We start from the raw sequence: 21174 nt of genomic DNA on the forward strand, positions 1-21174 counted from the left end.
ATGATTTGATGTGATGACCCCTAACAGGAGCAGCAGAAAGGAATCATTTGTTAATTAATTCACTTTATCCTGGGTAGATCCTCAGTAAGCTGAATGTTAATATCCACCCCAAACTTCATGACATAGCCTTTATGCCCCCTGGCATCAATCAGTCTTTTGGCTGCCCAATCAGTGGGAGGGGGCTGCTGTCTCCATGGGCTGCTGTCATCACGGCTACCTGTGAGCACCCCTTTCTGATTCAGAGATACTTCAACCCCGACCAAAACAATTTAGCCCAAAATTCATCCTGGGTGCAAAAACCTTACACTTAGATTCAGCACCATTTTCTGACGAGACATTTTGGTTATTTTTTAATTATGAATTTTTTCCATGCCTCTTCAAGTATCAGTTACGTATTGCTAACAACTTTTTCCACTGTTTTAGTTTGGTAAGTTACATAAGATTTGCAACAGAGGTCATTGGTTAATACACACGTTTATCTGCTCACATGATTTGATCCAAAAATGGCCATAAACCGTAGTACAACTAAGCACATTTATTAAAAATAATATAGCCTAATGCTGGGGTGCCTGGCTGGTGCAGTTGGTAGAATATGGTAGCCCACTATCAATATGCTTGTCGGGCATCTACACAGACATGACTGGGTTTGTCTGAGGTGGCTGAACAGCCCAGCCTTTGGGAGGTGGACTTGTCAGTGTGCTCTCAGTGCTAGTCCCAAACTTAAGAAAAAATAAGAAAGCGTTGCACCAGAAAGGGCACCCAGTGTACAAACCATAATATATTAAGTTTTTATGCTGTATAAGTTTTAAGTAAACCTTTTTGTTGACTAACAGAGTATACTGTCCGTGATGTTGCAGAATCAAGCCGAAAACATTCCAACACAACAGTAAATAAAAACTCCATAATAACGCCCAGTTATAAAAATAGATGTGATGTCTGGGTGTCAGATATTCTTTTGTATGAAGATTGGAATTGTATTTTTCAAACTGCCTCATATTTGCACAAAAAAATCCAGTATAAGGAATATAAATGTTTTATTCAGCTGGTCATTTATTATATTCATTAAGAAAATCTTGCAGTTAGTAAATAGTTCAAATATTAGGACTTCATGTTCAGCAGCCAGCCTTTACCATGGTCATTCTACACCTATTCAGACCAGAGCCCAATTTAACGTTGCTTCAAATTAAAACTCCTTTAAAAAACACTTTCTAATCTTGATCACAGTTCAGGCTACAAATAAATTTGGTTTATTTTAAGAGATGATATTGTGTGATTGTGGTTCTGAGGCTGCATTTCCAGAAGCAAAGCAGTCATACTCAGTCAGTCTTAGTCACACAGTATTGTGCTGCTCGATGATTCTGATGCCACTGACAATACTGAAAGGTTTGGGAGGTCCTGCCGCGACCCAACCGTGTCCATGCCGCGTCGAGTTCTATCTCTGTGGCATCTGTTTTTTGAAACCGTTTCCCAGGAGACTGCTGGGGACGAAATCAGTTCATCCAGTCCAGATCATCGTCACTGTCTTCACCAAATAAAGAAGCAGGAGGGGGTCGTCCTTTTAGGCTCTGAAACCAGAATCAGAAAGCAGGAAAATGTAAATAAGCGTAACATACATACAGTACATGTGATGCGATAAATTTTTTGAAAGTCACCACTTTGGCTAGTAGTTACATTTCAAATAATTACATTAAAATTTCAGCATTGTGTGATTGTCAGATTCTGAGAAGAGTTGTTGATAGAGATGATTTGATAAAATTGTTACATTTATTCCACTTAACACAAATGTAGTCTGAGAGCCAAAATAATGTTCAGTCATTGCTTCTTAATTTTGCATAAGGCTACCAGGTTAATATAATAAATGACAAAGCCATGTGGACACCTGACCATGATCTTGCACACCTCATTCTAAAACAATGGGCATTGGATTGAAGGTGTAGGCATTCATTTTAAATATGATGCCAATGAGGGACTGATTTTTATTCTAATCTCTTCTAAAGTAGGACAGTAAATAAAAATATAAAACTCTATATATGGAATTTAACCCAGATTCTAGTCTAATTAATCAGAGCATAAATAAATTAAACATATGACGTGATTAATATCATGGACACAGAGCATGTTTCTGATATATACAGTGCTCTTTCTCACCAGTTCCTCCTCCTCTTCCTCCTCCTCCTTACTGGGTTGTGGTTTGGGTTTTGCTGGTGTGGGGCTCTGGAAAAATGGCTCCTCTGAATTCTCCTCTTCTACCCTCTGAGATGAACTATGTGAATAACGAGACGACAGAAGAGACGGGGAAAAAAGGACAAAGACTGAAGCACATGATTCCACTCATTCACAGGATAATAAGGGGATATTTGCTGGTTTTAAATAGATCTGACCTATTACAAACTGGGACTACAATTTACAGTCAGTTACAGAATCGCAAAGATGTTTAATGGAATTTTAACAAAACATATGAAATACTGCCAGGTTTTAATGTAAGAAATCGAATAAGGGCTTTGACACAGACAGCTGTGTGTTTTAAATGCCATTATTAACTGCTATTATTACATTCAATACTGTTTACCTGCTGAGCTGTGCTGGTGTTTCTGTGCCATCCTCCTGTAGTGGGTTTGGTGGTGGTGGTGGGGGGTTCTTGGGGGGCCCTATGGCCATCGTTTCCTCCAGATCTGATTCATCCAACTGATCTGAAACACTTTTGTTATTTTCCTTCACTTCATCTTCAGCTGAGACCTGGCCTAGTGGATCTGCACTCACTTCCTCTTCAGTAATGACCTCATTCTGTGTCTGAAGGGGTGTTGTGATGTCAGAATGTAGACTTTTTTCTGTGATTTCAGACACGTCTTCAGGAGGACCTTCAGGCGCCTCCTGTCCTGAACCTGCACTCACGTTCTCTTTCACTTCTTCATTACTTTGTTCACTTTCCTGCTCAGCAGTCTGTTCCTCCACCTCTGGCTCCTTTCTCTCTTCAGCCTTGTCCTCCAAAATATCTGGAGCTTCGCTTCTCACCTCCATTGCTTGCTGCTTACCTTCCTCACCTTCCTCCTCATCCTCTTGCTTTTCCTCTTGCTCTTCCTCTTCTTCCTTCTTTCCATTCACGTGTAACTCGGTACTTGGATTCTCCTGCTTCTCAGCTGGTGCTTCACTCTTCGTCTCTTCCTCAGCCTCATCTTTGTTCTCCTTTTTCTCATTCCTCTGGGTTGAGGGGAGCTCAGATTTGGAGAGCAGCTGTAGCGTGACATTCTGCACAAATCATAAACATCAAACTAGCATCAGTTGCCTTCTTTACAAAAACCAAAACAGCCTAAACATTAAAACCAACCCTCCTAAAATGTACATCATGGCAATGCTGATAACCAAAAACCTAAAGGCATTCACACATTTACAGCTATAGCTAATTACAGCCAAGCAATTGAGGGTTACGGGTTCTCCCAAAAAAGAACAAGAAAGGAAAACAATTACACACAATTTACACAAGTTAACGCAACAGACACATTTGGGTGTGTCTGAGTGAAGCTAGACCACCAACAGTGTCATATTGGCAGTGGCATCTTGAACCAGTGACTCTCTGATTACTAGTCCAGAACCACTGAGCTAGTGTTGCACCATCAAAGCCCTAGCTAAGCTTAATGACTGACTGGTAGGTTGAATCAGGTGTGTATAGATTCAGAAGTCTGGGGTTCTTGAAGAAGAGTTCTGATCTGTGTGTTTATGATAGATTTTATTTTCACATTAATGATTTTATTACAGAAGCACATACTGTAGAAAGTCCCAGAGAAGAACAAGAAGGCGGCAAACCTTAATAGTGTTAACCAGCACGCTCAGTACAACACTGCCGGTGTACGTCTCGTGGAGATCAAACTCCCCTCGCAGAGAATGAAACACTCCGTTCATCACACGCTTCACCTGCTCACACACATGCATTGAACATTTGCGTCATATAGTTTTAGAGATGTGCCACACATTTATGGATAAGTGTGGGTGGGTGGGAATGTGTGTTCACCTCTCCTGCAGTGTCTGTTGGCTCCTGTTGTTCTGTTAGTCTCTTCTTAAGCTCCAAACTCTGTTTCTCTCCTTGCTGCTTCAACAACTCCACTGTCTGCTCCAATGATGTACACTGCAACACACACACAGGCTTGTAATAATCAGACTTTAACCCATACATTGTAATATGCAGCATATACAAATTTCTTCCATGGTGTTACTATATCAGTCTATTTTATAATTGGTAGGTGTAAATCTCAGACTGTCATTGACTGTATTAAGACACTGGGATTTTTGGCAGTCTACTCATGTTCATTATGATCGATTCAGACTGAACTGTTCACACACACAATAAACTTAGCCATCTGATTGAGAAAAAAAAATCAACACACTATTAACACAAGCGTCAGGTTAATGCAACAGACACATTTGGGTGTGTCTGAGTGAAGCTAGACTGGTCAAGGAGGAACACTTGGAATACTATATACCACACTATAAGCATCCACCACTGACTGGTGGAAAAAGTGGTTGGCAATTTGAAGTGTCGGTGAGTGCTAGTTAATGGTACTCCTTGGTCAGTGTGGTGGCAGAGGAATTGTACGAGGAAATTAAAAATGACTAAACTGGGTAAACATACTTAAAGTAGGTTCCTGTTTTTAATGGTAGGTTCCCATAATAACCTGAACATGAGCCTTTTTATTTAACTGCTCTGTGGTCAGTCATGGTCCAGTTCCACTGGGAAAACACAAGGCAGGAATACAATGTACAGAGAGCCAATCCACTGCAAGGCTTCAGCCATGATAGAACAACCACTCCAACAAAAAAGCCAAAAAAATTTCTGAGTAAATACCCAGCCGGCTCTGGATTTCAGCAGTGATGGCCAACCTAGTGCATAACGAGCCCTATTAACTTTAACTGCGACCATCCACTAGATACACAACATCCAATCTGGATGAGGAGGGTCTAGACCAAGCCTTCTTAGACATGTGAAGCCACTTATGCTAAGCACTGGTGTTTTTTTTCTTTTTACTGTTTTAGAATCACAACCCTCAATCAAAGTGTTTTATATTTAAATGCATCTTTTTTCGAACCTTGTTTTTTAACGCCTGTAGCTCCTCCCCCTGATCCTGTTGCTGTAGAAACCGTTGCTCTTCCTCTTCTCTGGACTGCTTCAGAGCAGAGAACTGTACGACAAGAAAGACACCATTGATAACACAAACATCCACCGTCCACCCAGCAGCCGCCCGATCAGTGAAAAGTTGCTTTGTTCTGTGTTCATAAAACAGAAGCGAAGAAACACTCGTTTCTAGTCTTGCAAAGCCAACAGGCCCTGGATTAGGGAGTGTAAGGTCACCGGTTCAAGCGCCACCACTACATGGCGGTAATGTGTGTCATGTCTGCAGTTCCACTCTTAAGTTCACTTTTAACTGTTGGATTCCGTAATTAATGTGACCTCATTGATATTACAGTTCATCTGTTGCTCTAATGAGAGCATGAAATGATTGTTGCAGATGAAAAAGGATTTAAAAGGACTTTTGTTATTGTAATTAAAACCAATAGGATTTTGTTGTTGGTAATAATGAGACACATTCGACTACTTTGTATAATATTTTGGTTTGTGGCTTATAACATCATGCTCCTAAATTCAGATTGGCGGTGTGTGTACTTTATCCAGTAGCTGGTTGACTCTGAGCTGTAGTGTGTGTGTGTGTGTGTGTGTGTGTGTGTGTGTGTATACTTTATCCTGTAGCTGGTTGACTCTGAGCTGTAGTGCATGTGTGTGTGTATGTGTACCTTATCCTGTAGCTGGTTGACTCTGAGCTGTAGTGCATGTGTGTGTGTGTGTGTGTGTGTGTGTGTGTGTGTGTGTGTGTGTGTGTGTGTACCTTATCCTGTAGCTGGTTGACTCTGAGCTGCAGTGAGTCTTTTTGCTCTGTTAGCTCTGTGATTTCTCTGTTCTGTTGTTCTCGTGCTTTAGCCACAGCCTGTTCACACTTAGCTTTCCACTCATGCTCCATATCAGTCTGCAGCTGGACCATCTAAACACACACACACACACACAGAATGCCTGTCCATTTATTCTGTCCAAACATTTCAATACAAATAAAAAAAAAACACACAAGCTCATCAAACTGAAGGTGTTAAATGAGAACAGCTTCTGAGTGACAGCTGTTTTGCTTGTGTGAAACAGTGATTTTTTAAACATTTTAATCCTTTACCCTTGACCCTTGTTTTTAGCCCCAAAACAAATTGTTACATCCTACAGAGCTTAAATTTGTTGAACTCTTTTGACGGCGTGAATCATGAGTAAGGCACCATATGAGTTAGATCAAGCCCAAACTTTGGCCAGTGTGACTTCAGTGGTTTAGGAATTATGTTGCACTTGTTGAGGGGGAATTCAGAACTATTTTGTTTCCCAAAAATGTAGCTGAAGCTTAGTAGCTCCTGTGGCTCCTACCAGTTCAGTAGCCGCGTGGTCCGTGTTGGTCCGGGCTTTACGCAGCTGGCTCCTGAGGTTGTCCAGTTCGATCTGACTGGCCTTCCTTACCTCCTCCAACTCCTCATCACATCGCTGCCTCTCTGCCTGCCACTTCCTTTTTCTGTCCACCAAAGTCTATCAAACACACACACACTCTTACCTGTAAAACAGTCATTGCATCCTTAACAATACCCTCTATCTGCTTTAAGTCATTTAGAAACCTGTAACCTTGTATATGTGTTTTGGATTGTAGTGTACTGCCTAATGCAGTTACACTTCAGCATCAGCTCATGAACAGATGACCACAAGTTCCTCCTCAAGAATGTTTTGATAAACAGTAAAATTAATTCTTTTAAACACCCCTAGTATTACACAAGAGCCATTTCTGTTGGTACAATGTCCTAATGATAAAATGCTGTATTGGGTTTCACCAGAGTCTTAATTTTTAACTGGCCTGTCCATAGTTACTTTTGTGTTACATTATATGGGACAAGTGTTGGAGGCACTGACTTTTCCACACCGTCGTATTAACAGTGTAATAATTTCCTACAGAGGCGCTAGCTTCTAGACATGTTGGAACCCACACAGCGGTGTTGCGAGGACACACTCACTCGTTCCACGCTCTCTTTTTCACTCCTCAGGTCCTGCAGCTCTTCATCCAGGTTGCTCAGTTTGAGTTCCACCTCTTTCCGCTTCTGCTTCTCTGTTCTGTACTGAACCTGTGTTTGCTCTGCTGCCTCCTTCAGCTCTGAAACATACACACACACACACACACCGCTAAACATGTCTGTATTATGAGTCTCACCAGGCCAGTGTGATTTCTAACAATTGCAGTAACTGGTTAACCTCTCTAAATTACCCAGAAGGTATAAGTGTCTGATGTCATGCGATAGATTGTCACTCTGTCCAGAGTGTACTAGCACTTTGTGCCCAGCGTTTCCAGGTGGTGCCACACCCACCACAATCCAGACCACGATAAAGTTGTTAGTGAATGTTAATAAACCAGTGAATTTTGTTGTTAATATCCATAATACCGCTGTTGTCGCTTGGGTGGAGCAGCAGTTAAATACACTAGCCCACTATTGGCTGGTCGGGGTTTATACAGACATGATTGGCTATTTCTAGCCCTGGGGAAGCACACTTGTTAGAGTGCTCAGTGATAGCTCAGCAGAGAAGGTACAGGTCTAGTAATCAGAAGGACGCCAATTTAAGACCCATGTCTGCCAGTTTGCCACTGTTGGGCCCTTGAGCAAGGCCCTTAACTATCTGTTTGCAATGTATACCTTCTCAATTGTAGGTCATTTTGGATGAAGGTGTCTACTAAACGTTTAGAATGTAAAATGTAAATGTGCTGGGCCCAAGCCTGGATACAATAAGGTGCCAGGTTAGATAAGCTGACCAGGGTGATATGCTGCGGCGACCCCTAAAATACGGGAGCAGACGAAGGGAAAAAAGAAATGAAAAAAATTACACCCATGTGGACCAGTGAGCTGGAGAATATTCCTCACCCTGCAGCTGGTTCTCCATGGCCGCGAGCTTAGCAAAGTGCTGCTGACCCTCCTGCACGGCTGTGTTCAGGCTCGACTGCAGACCTGCAGATTTCTGATGCTGAGCACTAAGCTCCAGCTGCAGCTCCGACACCCGCGCTGTAGAGCTCGCCAGCTCCTCCGTCAACCGCACCTGTAAATGCATACACACATCACTCCTGATCTCACCTGCGATGAGGTAAAGCTTATTACACAGCCACTGAACACAATGAGAACACACAAAAACCATGATAAAGCCGTGAGCGAGCGGCGGGATGATGAGACGGCTGAGCGCCTGTGGAATGTAATGCCGACTAGCTAGTGACCGGTGGCTGCCGAAGAGAAAACAAAGAAACAAAGATGAACTGAATTTATTGATAAAATGAAGAAAGAAAAATAGCAAGAACGAGACAACAGAGACGGCACGGAGCAGAGGGAGCTCACCTGGTCCTTGCTCATGTCCCATGGCAGTGCATGCTGGGAAAAGAAGGCAGTCACTACCGGCTAATGAGATCAGTCAACTTGATTGCATTGTAGATCCCTTACGGATGAATTAAAAGCTCATACAAGCAGAAAGAAAATGTAAAAAGAGTAGAAAGCTGCCTCCGCCTCAGCATGTATGTGCACTTTGTGGCTGGATGTTCCCATACTGCACCTTTTCCTGTTCTGCCTGCAGTATTCGAGCCTGGTTCTGCTCACTCGAGTTCTTCAGAGAGTCGTTTCTCTGCTCCATCAGCAAATGACTCTGCTCCATGTACCTGTACACACAGAAACACATGACATGCATAATCTAGAGTCTAGATGTACAGTTCAAGGTTTGTTTGTTTGTTTATTAGGATTTTAACGTCATGTTTTACACTTTTGGTAACCTTCACGACAGGAACTGCAGTTACACATTACAAAAGATTCATCAGTTCACAAGGTTATATCGAACACAGTCATGGACAATTTAGTGTCTTCAATTCACCTCACTTGCATGTCTTTGGATTGTGGGAGGAAACCTGAGCACCCGGAGGAAACCCACGCGGACACGGGGACAGTTCAATGTAAAGAACATGTATGTTTGGACTTTTGTAACCTCCTGAATGCATCCCGGGAGGATTCACAGCTGTTCCTAATTTTCTCCATTTGTGGAAATGGCTCTCACTGTGGTTCACTGGAGTCTCATAGCCTCAGGATTGGCTTTGTAACCCTTTTCAGACTGGTAGATTTCAGTGACTTCACATTTTTCGCATCTGCATTTGAATCTCTTTGGTACATGGCATCATGTGCTGCTTTATGAGACCTTCTAACCTGCTTCATATTGCCAGACAGGTTGTATTTATATAGGTGATGCTTAGATTCATGGTGGGTGGCTGAACCCAGATGTATTTTGTTAACCGGTTCATTTAGTAGGTGAGGGTTAAGAATAACTCACACAATTTTGGTTCTTTCATAGAAGGGGAAGGGTGACATTTGGCTATTTTAACGGTAAAAGTGTCATTATTTACCACCAAACCCAATGCTGAGTAAAAAGGTGTCTTACCCAGGACATTTAATTTCCTTCGGGATCAATAAAGTATCTACCTACCTACCTACCTACCTACCTACCTATCTTTTCCCCAGGATACTACACAATAGCATTGATGTTTGGTGAGATTTGTACTGCGTGTTACTGTTTGTGTGCTAAACATAATGCACAAACCTCTAGGGCAGCCTAACTGCACCTTAAACTAGGTGCAAAAGGTCTGTATCTTGTATCTTACAGTGCATCTGTCTTAAAGAATCTCCACTCATGTTCAGGGCTTTTCATGCTTTTCCAGATGTTATTAGTTCTGTTGTTAAAAAGCTGTTTACGGGCTAGAGTTCCTAAAATAACCATTCCTGATCACAGAAAGCAACATGAGAAATTTCTGACCTCTGGTTCTGGTTGATTAGCTCTCCTATCTTGCGATTCTGCTCTTCAATACGCAAACTCTTCTCAAAAACCTCTTTCTTTAAGCACTCGTTTTCCTAAAGAGGAAGACAAAAACAAAATCAAGCTGTCCCATCAAGTTTGCTCTGACTGTTAAATGTGCTCTAGAAGAAAAATAAATTGGTGAGGCCGAAGTTACCTGAATGATGCGCTGAATGCTCTGCATTATCATCCCTGTTTCCATGGATACATTGGACAAGCCCAGCGGAAGCCCACCTTGCTTGTGAAGCTCCTCCACCTAATAGGGTAACACCAGGTGTACATCATACAAAACTGTGAATTTATATCACCTAGAAGCACAATTACTTCTGAATCTTTTTGTATTTTTTGGCTGTGCCACCCGAGTGCCCTGGAAAAAATTAATAAATATTAAACTGAATTCTAATAATAATAATAAATATCACCCACCTTGGAAGCCAGTTGGTCTACTTTATCACCCACTTTGCTGACAGCTAATCGAATCTCAGTGTTGTGCTGCCGGGCTTCTGTCATCAAAAATGATGTCACATCCCCACTTCCTAGAAGACAACAAACATTCAGGCTTTATCCACACTGCAGTGTAATATTAAAAATGTTTAAGTCATTTTCTTGTAAACATACAGTTCATTGTTATCATTCATACAGTTATTGTTGCATGTGAGTGTATATGTCACCTTGGTAAGGCACAGTCTGTGTAGGGTACATCTGTCCAACAGGCTGCAGGTAAGAAGAAGCTGCAGTGGACTGAGTGTAGGAGTAAGGCTAGGAAACAAAACAGACACAGTTCACTCCCAATTTCAGTACAAAATTAAAGCTTAGGGGCGCTCAGGTGGCAGAGTGGTCTGTTACACTAGCCCACTACTTATGTCTGTATAGATGCCCGCCACTAGCACTACTGAGATTCAAACCTAGTTCTCAGCGGTGCTATTGGCCAGCCAGGAACCTAAACAGACATGATTGGATCTGTCTGAGGTATTACTGCCTTGAGCCATGTGTTTCCTGGTGAAACCAAACCCGTCACGACCCTGACCAGGATAAAGCAGATAATGCAGAAGCTTAGCAGACAGTACGAGTGATCTTTGTGTTCATTCTGTTTTGGAAAACAAGATCAGATTCAGGAACAGAATCAAAACATGGTCATTACTGCATATAGGACACAAAGAACTAGACAATCTTAGGTAAGAACGTGCAACACAAGGTGTGATTTTATGAAGCCGCAATATGCATGTAAAATGTTTCTAAAAATAACATCAACTTTACTAAAACTGTAGCTAATTGTGCAACTTTTACCTGGTAACACTTTCTTATTAAGCTTTGATTTAAATTAAGTGTTTGAAATCTACTGAAATGTGACCCCTGCTGGTCGCTTGTTGCCCTAACCGGCTGTGAAAAGCCAGGCATGCACAAATTTACATTTACATTTTCAGCATTTAGCAGACGCTTTTATCCAAAGCGACGTACACAATGAGATTAACACGATGAGCAATTGAGGGTTAAGGGCCTTGCTCAGGGACCCAACAGTGGCAACTTGGTGGTGGCGGGGCTTGAACCGGCAACCTTCTGCTTACTAGTCCAGTACCTTAACCACTGAGCTATCACTGCCCCACATTCCAAACACATGTTAGGTTTTGGGGTAAATAATGACATACTCACTGTTAAAATAGCCAATTGTCACTGTTCACCCTTTAAAGATGTGTTTGATTATCAAAGGACCAACATTTTATGAGCTAATCCTAACCCTCACCAGGCTATTCTGGGCGACACGGTGGCTAAGTGGGTAGCACTGTTGCCTCACAGCAAAAAGGTCCTGGGTTCGATCCCCAGGTCGGGCGGACCGGGTCCTTTCTGTGTGGAGTTTGCATGTTCTCCCCGTGTCCGCGTGGGTTTCCTCCGGGTGCTCCGGTTTCCTCCCACAGTCCAAAGACGTGCAAGTGAGGTGAATTGGAGACACTAAATTGTCCATGACTGTGTCGATATAACCTTGTGAACTGATGAATCTTGTGTAATGAGTAACTACCGTTCCTGTCATGAATGTAACCAAGGTGTAAAACATGACGTTAAAATGCTAATAAACAAACAAACACCAGGCTGTTCTCTCAGTTTTTACTGCAGCTTATGCCAGAATCTCAACCAGGCAGTAAGACTTGCTGTTTCATCAGCAAGGACAAAATTCCCATTTCTCTTATTCACACACGGCCAACTGCGATCCAGCGTGTTAGACAGGTGCTTCTTGGTTGGAAAGTACAGGACGGACCTGTTGTACAGTACAGAATAAAAGAATGCTCCTAATACACAGCTCACCTGGAAGCCATGAACTGGTGCTGGCACCAAAGGCTGGGAACTGGCTGTTGTCACAGAAACGGGCATCAAGGCTGTAGCTGAAATTAGGAGGTTATGATGTTACATTACAGAAAGAATGTGGCCTACCTACAGAACAAGGTACTATAACTATACTGATGATTAAAGACAGAAGTATTTACATAGGTACTGACTGTGTGGGTGTTACTTTGTGACATATTGCACATTTAAAGTGGGGAATCTGGGTGACACAGTGGTCTAACACCACTGGCTATCAGCCAGCTAGGCACCTATACAGACATGATTGGCTACATCTGAGGGTGGGCAGGCCAAAGGAAATCCTCATTGCTGCTGCAATTGTGGCCTGCAGCAGTAGAGGAAATACAACTGGGAAACTGAATACAAATAGATTTGGAGAAAAATAGATAAAAGGGTGTGTGTGAGTGTGTATGTACAGTATGTACGTATGCTTTGGGTTCACCTTGTTGTGAAACAGAAGGGCCAGAGGAAAAGGGTACTGGCTGAGGAGAGGGAGGGGGACCCTCCTTCCGTCGGGAAACACTGGGGTCCTACAACGTAAAGACATACACAAAATACTGACATTGTGGTTTGTTATGACGATGTAATTATTACTTAATATGCACTACATTGCCAACTAACCATTATTTATTTTGAAAGAGCCTTGGTTACTGATACAGATAATGATCAATTCGTAAATATTCAAATGTCAATGTTTCACAGATTTTAAAAATGTTCTGCTCTTTTCTTTTACTGCCTCTGATGTGGCCAATGGGTGCTGGTGCAGGCGCCCAGACCAGACCTGGAAAAAGCATATTGCAGCAGTAGTGGAACGAGACCACGTCCAACTTTCTCTTCCTCAATCACAGCTGATTGTGTTTGTGTTCGCTCGGTCAGATTGGTGGTTTGGCTAAGATTTGAACCCACGATTTGGAACACCCTGCAATGACGTGCTAGTTGCATATTTTTTCATAAACTTGTATTTTCATACCTCTAGTTCAGAGTCACTGGATTCAGCCTGTGAGGGTGACGATGCTGTTCCAGCAAGGAAGGGAAGCATGGGCTGTCCCATCTTGGCCATGCGGGAGATGAGCTTGGCTTTGGTTGCATCTGGATTCTGAGAACAGAAATCTGCTGGTCATGATGTTGCTATGATGGTCCTATGATAGACTTACTGAACAAACTGCTGCAACAAGGTCCCTTCAGATACTAAGCTTACTATCAAAATAGACAGATAGATTTTCTTTATTTGTCATTTATAATTTAGCTAAGTAATTAAAAACAGTTTCTTTCTATTATTGCAGATTAAAAAGCCACGAAATGTCCAAAAGTATGTGGACACCCGTCTTTATTTAGAGATTTTAACCACACCCATTGTTAACAGGTGCACTCAATAATCTATACAAAATAAATGATTTGAACAAGGCCCTTTACTGTTCTAGCATGACTGTGCTTCTGTGGACAAAGCTAGCTCCATAAAAACATCATGGTTTGACCACTTAGGTGTGGAAGAACTTAGACTTTAAACACATTAACACCTTTAAAATGATTTGGAGCATTAATTGAAACCTAGCAATCTAGTGCCTGAGCACAGAAATGCTTACTTAAAAACAGTTTCCACAGACGCAAGTCAAAATCTTTGGAAAAGTCTTTCCAGAGAAGCGGGACTGTTAGGCAGTCAATTGTCCACATACTTTTATGGTGTCATATAGCCATATAGTGCATCTCTTTAGAATATCTTTGCTAGAAGAAGGTAACATACCGCCAGCTGCTCACTCAGTGAGTTGGATTTCGCTCTTAGTGGTGGTTCACTGAAAGAAGAAAACAAAACAACATACAAGTTCAACAAATGACAATCATAAGTAATGTTCGTCATGCCAAAAAGAAGAAGGTAACACAGCCGTCCAAAATCTGGTGAGATGTGGTGACTGTGATCGCTATACTCCATGACTGCATTATTTTAAAACTCATTAAGGCATTCAGTGACCCCATTACACCCTGTGAACAGAGACACAGTAATTCCAGAAGAGACGTAAATGATCCATTAATCTCAATTCTTTACACCCTGTCCCTCCCCAAAAAGGGAACAGGGGAGCTAAAACAGAAAAAGGGCTTTGCCAAATTATTTCTTCTTTCTATTAGTAATGAATAGGTGGGACTGAAACACCTGAGCTCATTTAGAGGAGTGCTCAAACACTTTTGGGTCATATATTATAAATTAATTAGTGATGAATTAGACTTTCTACTAGCTCTCTGACCTCAGTAACTGGAAGCACTCCTACCTGGGTTTACTGGTTACTGAAGTGGTGAGTTCAGGCCCCAGGCTCTCCACACTGGGGGCAGGAGAGGGGACGGCAGAGTCCCTGGAGCCCACAGCTGATTTTTCAGAGCTGGCATCTTTAGCAAACTTTACCTGCACAATCACACACAGGCATACGGGTGAGGAGTTCCTAAAATGCAGCCACACACTACCAAAAATATGAGGAATATCAAAAGTCCAGTATATAGCAGAAACTTAGACGGTCTTGTCTCTCACCCTGCGGATTTCTGCTTCAAACACTAAAGTACTGTCAGCAGGGATTCGACCCTGGACGCCCTCTGATCCATACGCTAAAGCAGGGGGAATGACCAAAAGCCGCCGTTCTCCTTTACACATGTTCAACATGCCCTCTTCCCAACCCTAACAGATAGAAAGACAGAGGGAACGTTTTATTTTTTATTTTTTTATTTACAGCCAACATTTGATTTATCTGATTAATGTAATCCAGTTCTGCTCACCTTGATGACTTTTCCAGCACCAAGCTTTAGTCTCAGCAGTTTGTCTTTATTTATGTTAGAGTCAAACATCTGGAGACACACATCAAGTCACAAAAGAATCACATTCTGTCATTCTTAAACTATGAAAGGAGCACTCTAAATACAATAATATTCATCATACATTAAAATTAGATTCTCTGCAAGCTAGCATTATGCAGTTCATGCCATTACAGCATTACATAGGGTAACGAAAGTGTTGCTCCTTACCTGGCCAATGGTGTGGTTCTGCAGCAACCAGCCAGTATAAACTACCTCTAGCAGGTCTCCATTCTCTACACCCTGTCCCTCCCCGAGAATTAGATCCTGGGTTACCAGCACCTCCAGAGAACTGCAGTTCGCCTTAGCCAGACACACCTGAAACATGCCAGTAGTACACAGGGAACATAAAAAAATCACTCACATATCAACCATAAAAAACAGTCATAACATTAAAACCATCTGCCTAATATTGTGCCAGTCTACCTCATGTTGCTAACACTGCTCTGATCCCTTGAGGTATGATCATGAAGGTGTCTTGTGATATTTGGCACCATGACTTAAAAATCAGCCCCTTTAAGTCCTGTAAGTTACAGGGTGGGGCCTCCATGGATTGGATATGTTGGTCCAGCACATCCACAGACATTCTATCTGATTGATGTCTGAGGAATCTAGAGTCCAAGTCAACACCTTTAACTCTGTCATGTTCCTCAAACCGTTCATGAACAATTTTTGCAGGGTGGCAGGGTTCATTTTCCTTCTGAAAAAGGTCACTGCCACTAGGGAATACCATTACCATGAAAAGGTAAGTGGAGGTAGTACATGTCAAATTAACATCCACATGAATGCCAGGACCTAAGGTCTCCCAGTAGAACGTTGTCAAGACCATCACGCTGCCTCTGCCCGCTTGCTTTTTCTTCTCATAGTTCATCCTATTGCCGCCATCACTTCCCCGGGTAAGCGACGCACATGCACCCAGCCATTCACATGATGTGCAATAAAAAGTCATTCATTATGCCAGGCTATGGTCCAGTTCTAATGCTCACATGCTGATCGTAGGAACTTTCAGCAGTGGACAGGAGTCAGCATGGGCACTATGACCGCTCTGCAGCACCATACATATGAAACCAGCACAAACCAACACACACACACACACACACACTCACAACTTAAATTTAAAGCAGCCAACAAACCTTCTGTATGTTTTTGGTTGGTGGGAAAAAAAAGTACCCAGAGGAAACCCACATAGATGTAAGAACTGAACTGGACTGGATGTGAGGATTGAGCCCAGACCCTCAGGACCCATGTTGCTGTGTCATGTTTTAAATAACACACTCTTATGTACCTCTTTGCAGAAATCTGTAGCTGCTTTTTCAGACTCAAACATCAGTGACCAGTTTTGTCTTTGGTCATCATAAAAAGTGCAGTAGTTGTTGGGCTGGACCTGAGGGACCGGGAACAACAACACAGTGAAATTAGAGAACTGGGAAATTCATACTTGGGATAAAATCTTTAACAGAGATTAAAAAAAAAAAAACTCACAGTGAAGATGAAGGCCGAGTGAATCCTGGCTGCTGTCACCTGTTTCTGTTGGCTAGCATACAGCAGCAGCTTATACTGACAGACAGAAAGACATGCAAATGTAAGTTTTAATCAAATTACATTAAAACAAATGTATTACAATCATATTAAAATCATAAGTGTAATTTATATGACTGAATCACTTATTTTAATTTTCATGGTATCATATAATAGGCAAGGATTTTATAGGGTTTTATGATTTTTCTATAGGTGCTATAAATAAAAAATATATATAAGTAGATTTAAACAAACCTCTTTATTTGCATGGTTTCCTAACACTGCAGCTCCCAGCTTGCCTTGCTTCATATACTGTCCATTAACACTGTAAAGAAAACAGAACCATTCATTCAGCCTTTACTCTCTTGGTTCAACCATATAACCCCGTCAGATAATGTAGTTTAAAAGCATTTAGCACTTACTATCTGTAAGCCTGAACGGCTGTTGCAAGAAGCACCGCCGGTGAGCCGGGAGGAGCAGGTTTCTGAGCAGCTGGACCTGAAAAAAACATTCACAACAGAACTGAGAATAGAACATGAAAATAAAAATACATCACCAACATATTCACACTGTGACAGTCGCAGGACCCCCAGGACCCCTCTGAGCGATTACCTGGGTTGCCAGATGACTTGCGTGGCTGTTTGGGGGCTGTGTACTGGAAGGACTCGTTACCCTTACTGGTTGCTTGGTCCAAGCCAAAGAGAGAAGCTAATTTTGCCCTTCGGACACAAAAGCAAGACCATCAAAAAATATACATTTTTCTAATGGATTTAGTGCTACAAACCACACAGAGAACCTGCAATACAAATTCAGCCTATTTATAAAATTAGAATTTTACCACCTGGAATTTTACCGTCTGGGTCACAATGGCTCTGGTTTTTCTAGAATCACTGGACGCAATCCAGAAACACACCTTGAAAAAAACGCCAATCCATCATGAGGCCTTCCTCCAGGACATAGCCAATCTTGTCTGTATGTAGACATCCAACCGGACCGATAGGACCACTGGGGATTTGAACTCTAAATCCCAGTGGTAGCGAGCAAGCATAATTTACTGCAGCAGAACCCTTAGTCATATTAATGACCATGAGAATGTATTTATGAACGAATGCAATCCTTGGTCTATGTAAGGGTTCACAATTTTTTTATACTAAGAAGAGGCTTGAAGAAATAACAGAAAACACAACACTGACCCATGTATCTCCCTCCACTTGTAGTCAGTGTCACTCATTTCTTCCATGCACAAAGATAAGTCGGGTTTCCTGCCTTCCATTTTCCATTTAATCCTGTACAGTACAGGTCCAGCCAACTTTGGTCAAAGTTTTAGCATAGATCTGATCTCAGTCTAATTCAGATCCGAGGCAGCGCTCCAAACAAAACCAAAAACCAAGAGCTGTGATCCGTTTCCTGGATTAAATCCACTCAATCACAGCCTGCACTGTCCAGCATCCGTAACCATGAGCATGTGAGTGGTATTAACACACTTCTTAAACTCTCCCATCATCCTCTCTATGTACTTTGCTTCCCAGCCCGTACAAACACCAACCTCAGCTGAACTTTAAATCACATGTTATTTTATTTTCACTTTTACAGAGACCAAAATAGGAGAGGACTGATGAATAGGGATGACGATGATTAACCAGCTAACCCAATAACCAACAAAGAAGTCATTGTTTAAATAATGCTGTCGGATTAAAAAGGTTGTTTACGTTCATTTCCAACAGCTTGATTTGAACTGAGAGTGGAGCAATAGATCTGTACAAACAAAAGAGGTCAGACTGCTGAGTTGAGACTCACCCTCAGGTCGCATGAGTTGATAAAAATGAGATTAAATATTCTTAGCTACTGGCTACCAATCATGGGCTACTGATGGGAACACTGACGGATCCTAGCATTACACAAAGCTAGTAAATGGAATGTTTTATATGTTTTAGATCAGTATATTGATTGGACATTTTGAGCATATTTTAATATTCCCCAATATATATTGTGATTATGGCCTTGATTGGCAGTGCATATTCACTACAATTTATGGCATGGTGGCCCAGCTGGTACAGTAAGTGCCACATGCCAACATGGGTCCTCAAGATCTGGTTTTCATCCTCACCTCCAGTCACTGTCTATGAAAGGTCTGGCCCAGGCTTGCTGGGTCAGTGTGTAATTTTTCTTGGTATTCTGATGTCCAACCACCTTCTAAAATCTGCAGAAGGTGGAATGGATAATCTAAATAGCCCCTAGTGTTTGCTGCTTCGTGATGGACTGGTGCCAGACCCACCGTGACCTAGACATTTACATTTTCGGCATTTAGCAGACGCTCTTATCCAGAGCGACTTACAGAAGTGCTTCCATAGCAAACATTTCATTACTCTAGTTTAAGTAAACAACAGTCCAAGAACACAAATCTGCTAAAACCCTGATAGAACCAAAGTTTTTTTTTTTTTTTTTTTGAAAGAAATGAAAGTGTTAGTAAGTAAGTACAAGTCAGCTTAAGTGCTTAGTAAAAAGGTGGGGTTTTTAATCGTTTTTTAAAGACAGAGACAGACAGAGGAAGTTCGTTCCACCACTTGGGTGCCAGTACAGAGAAGAGCCTTGATGCTCGTCTTCCTCTAATCCTGGGTGTAGGATCAAGTCGAGCAAGACTAGTGGCTCAGAGGACGCGTGGTACAGAGCGGGGTTTGATTAGACCACAAAGGTAGCTTGGGGCTGGTCCATTTTTGGCTTTGTAGGCGAGCATCAGTGTTTTAAACTGAATGCGTGCAGCTACAGGAAGCCAGTGAAGAGAACGCAGCAGTGGGGTGATGTGGCAGTGTTTAGGTTGGTTAAAAACCAGGATGAAGCAGTATTTGAAAATTAAAGAATGAATGAATAACATGAATGAATGAATGAATGAATGACAGTGATGTTCACCACATTATGCTAGATTATTGCAACACTGAACTTTCTAGTCCACTATTTGAGGAGATTATTTTCACTAATGAGGGGTGACGTTTGGGACACAGCCAGTCCAAGGGGCAACTCAACAGGGTTTCTAAAAAAGGCCTGAGATCATGTGATGAGTCATGTGGAAGTTCACATAAACACGAAGGTGTGAGAACAACACAAATGAAGGTCCAGAATAACACAAATGAAAGTTCCAACACTTGGAGCTCCAGTGTTTACAAAACTTTGCATGCAGAATGAGACGGGCTAGCAGACAATCTGCTGCTTTTCTTGTATTTCATCGACTGTAGATGGTCCAAGTTTGTTCAATCCTGGTCCAACTTGTCAAAATATGTGCTAGCGTGTGCTTCATATTCCTTTAGCAAGAGAGAAGAAATGCACAGGTTCACACTGCATACTCGCATACTAAATAGTATGGTACTTATAGTACGCTACGACTAGTCTGACATACTATCTAGTATGGTAGTACGCACACTGAGCTGCAACAACTCACCCGCCAGTGGGAGACAAAAAATCTCCGTCTTCATCATCTGTAGCAAACATGTTTCCTTTTAAATGCGTTCGTGTAATTGAAATAGCCTTAAATTCTACTTAACGATTCATAAAATCATTAAACTTCTAAATTCATTCAGATAGAGGGGTAAAACGTCGACAGATCATTCCGAGTCAAACTTCCCTTTCGCTTCCCGTTTCTGTTGATCAGCTGACCTCCCACCTGACAAACACACGCCCACCGAAGCTTTGCATATCAATTTCTTTAAGATTTACTTACTATTCTCAATATGTTTCGCTTTATTCCAGCAACTGTATAGTAAAAGCACGTCAGATTTTAATTATCTGCTTAGTTTGTGGATTATGGGGCTGTTAATAAATGAACTATCCCTTTTTAAATTCTAATCAGGATTTCAAAGAGTCGATTCTAAAATTCGATTCTCGGTGTCCTTTAAAAATGTCCGACCATGAAAGTATTGCATTAATCAGAAGGGCTGCTCTGTTTTAACTAGATCACTACTATGTCTTTTACTGTGTTTAAAGCTGTGCGATTTATTTCGGACCTTCTGCTATTATTAAAACGTTTAATGCAAGAAAAATGAGAAAACCGACTCTGTGAATCAGTTAGTCGATTCCAGCAAAGCATTTGGTTGACAGTATGGTTAATTTATCCTTCATCCATCATTCTTTATCCTGTATCTTATTATAAACGTTTTCATACATTTGATTTATGATGCTTTAGCATTAGCGGTGTTGTTTTTGATCATGTTTTTGTCTAAACGTTCACGTTTTTCTTTGTTTTACTATCCGCAATCTTGATAAGACGTGAGCACCAACTACTTTTTTTTTTTTATATATATATATTTTTAGAGCACCAATTACTGTCATTGTGTCAAATCGATATCGTTGGAGAAGAATCGACTCCTAAAACACTCAGAATTTCCAGCTTAGCGCATCCTAAAAACTTCTGGAGTCGACTCTTTGATTCCTGTTGTCCGGTTGACTCTAACTGTGATTGACTCATATGGATCTAATAGCCAATTCATTTTCAAAAATTAAAATCAGTTATTGATTTTGATTGAATGATTGAATGCAGTGAATCAGCCTATCATCAGACAATTACATACGTT

At 41.6% G+C, this 21174-nt stretch overlaps 1 protein-coding gene across 4 annotated transcripts; it reads right to left on the reverse strand.

The window, feature by feature from the left end:
• Positions 1-1017: 1017 nt before the first annotated feature.
• Positions 1018-20233, reverse strand: fkbp15b (FKBP prolyl isomerase family member 15b). 4 transcript variants are annotated; one of them, XM_062999353.1, is made up of 30 exons: positions 20046-20233; positions 17225-17331; positions 17035-17110; positions 16868-16937; positions 16577-16651; positions 16380-16478; positions 15266-15412; positions 15020-15088; positions 14778-14921; positions 14524-14654; positions 14004-14052; positions 13233-13358; positions 12705-12792; positions 12227-12303; positions 10600-10687; positions 10355-10464; positions 10086-10184; positions 9890-9984; positions 8648-8750; positions 8437-8469; positions 7975-8146; positions 7078-7214; positions 6446-6601; positions 5874-6026; positions 5079-5171; positions 4007-4120; positions 3802-3909; positions 2570-3246; positions 2149-2263; positions 1018-1565 (listed from the first exon to the last, which is right to left on the reverse strand). In XM_062999353.1, exons 1-30 carry the CDS (start codon positions 20093-20095, stop codon positions 1491-1493), a joined length of 3636 nt encoding a protein of 1211 aa, XP_062855423.1. In that variant the 5' UTR covers positions 20096-20233; the 3' UTR covers positions 1018-1490. The 4 variants fall into 4 exon arrangements, with proteins under 4 accessions (XP_062855423.1, XP_062855424.1, XP_062855425.1 ...); XM_062999354.1 differs by lacking the exon at positions 20046-20233 and adding an exon at positions 17806-17820; XM_062999355.1 differs by lacking the exon at positions 8437-8469.
• Positions 20234-21174: the final 941 nt, after the last annotated feature.

This window comes from Trichomycterus rosablanca, chromosome 7 (assembly GCF_030014385.1).
Source record: "Trichomycterus rosablanca isolate fTriRos1 chromosome 7, fTriRos1.hap1, whole genome shotgun sequence".
NCBI lineage: Eukaryota > Metazoa > Chordata > Actinopteri > Siluriformes > Trichomycteridae > Trichomycterus > Trichomycterus rosablanca.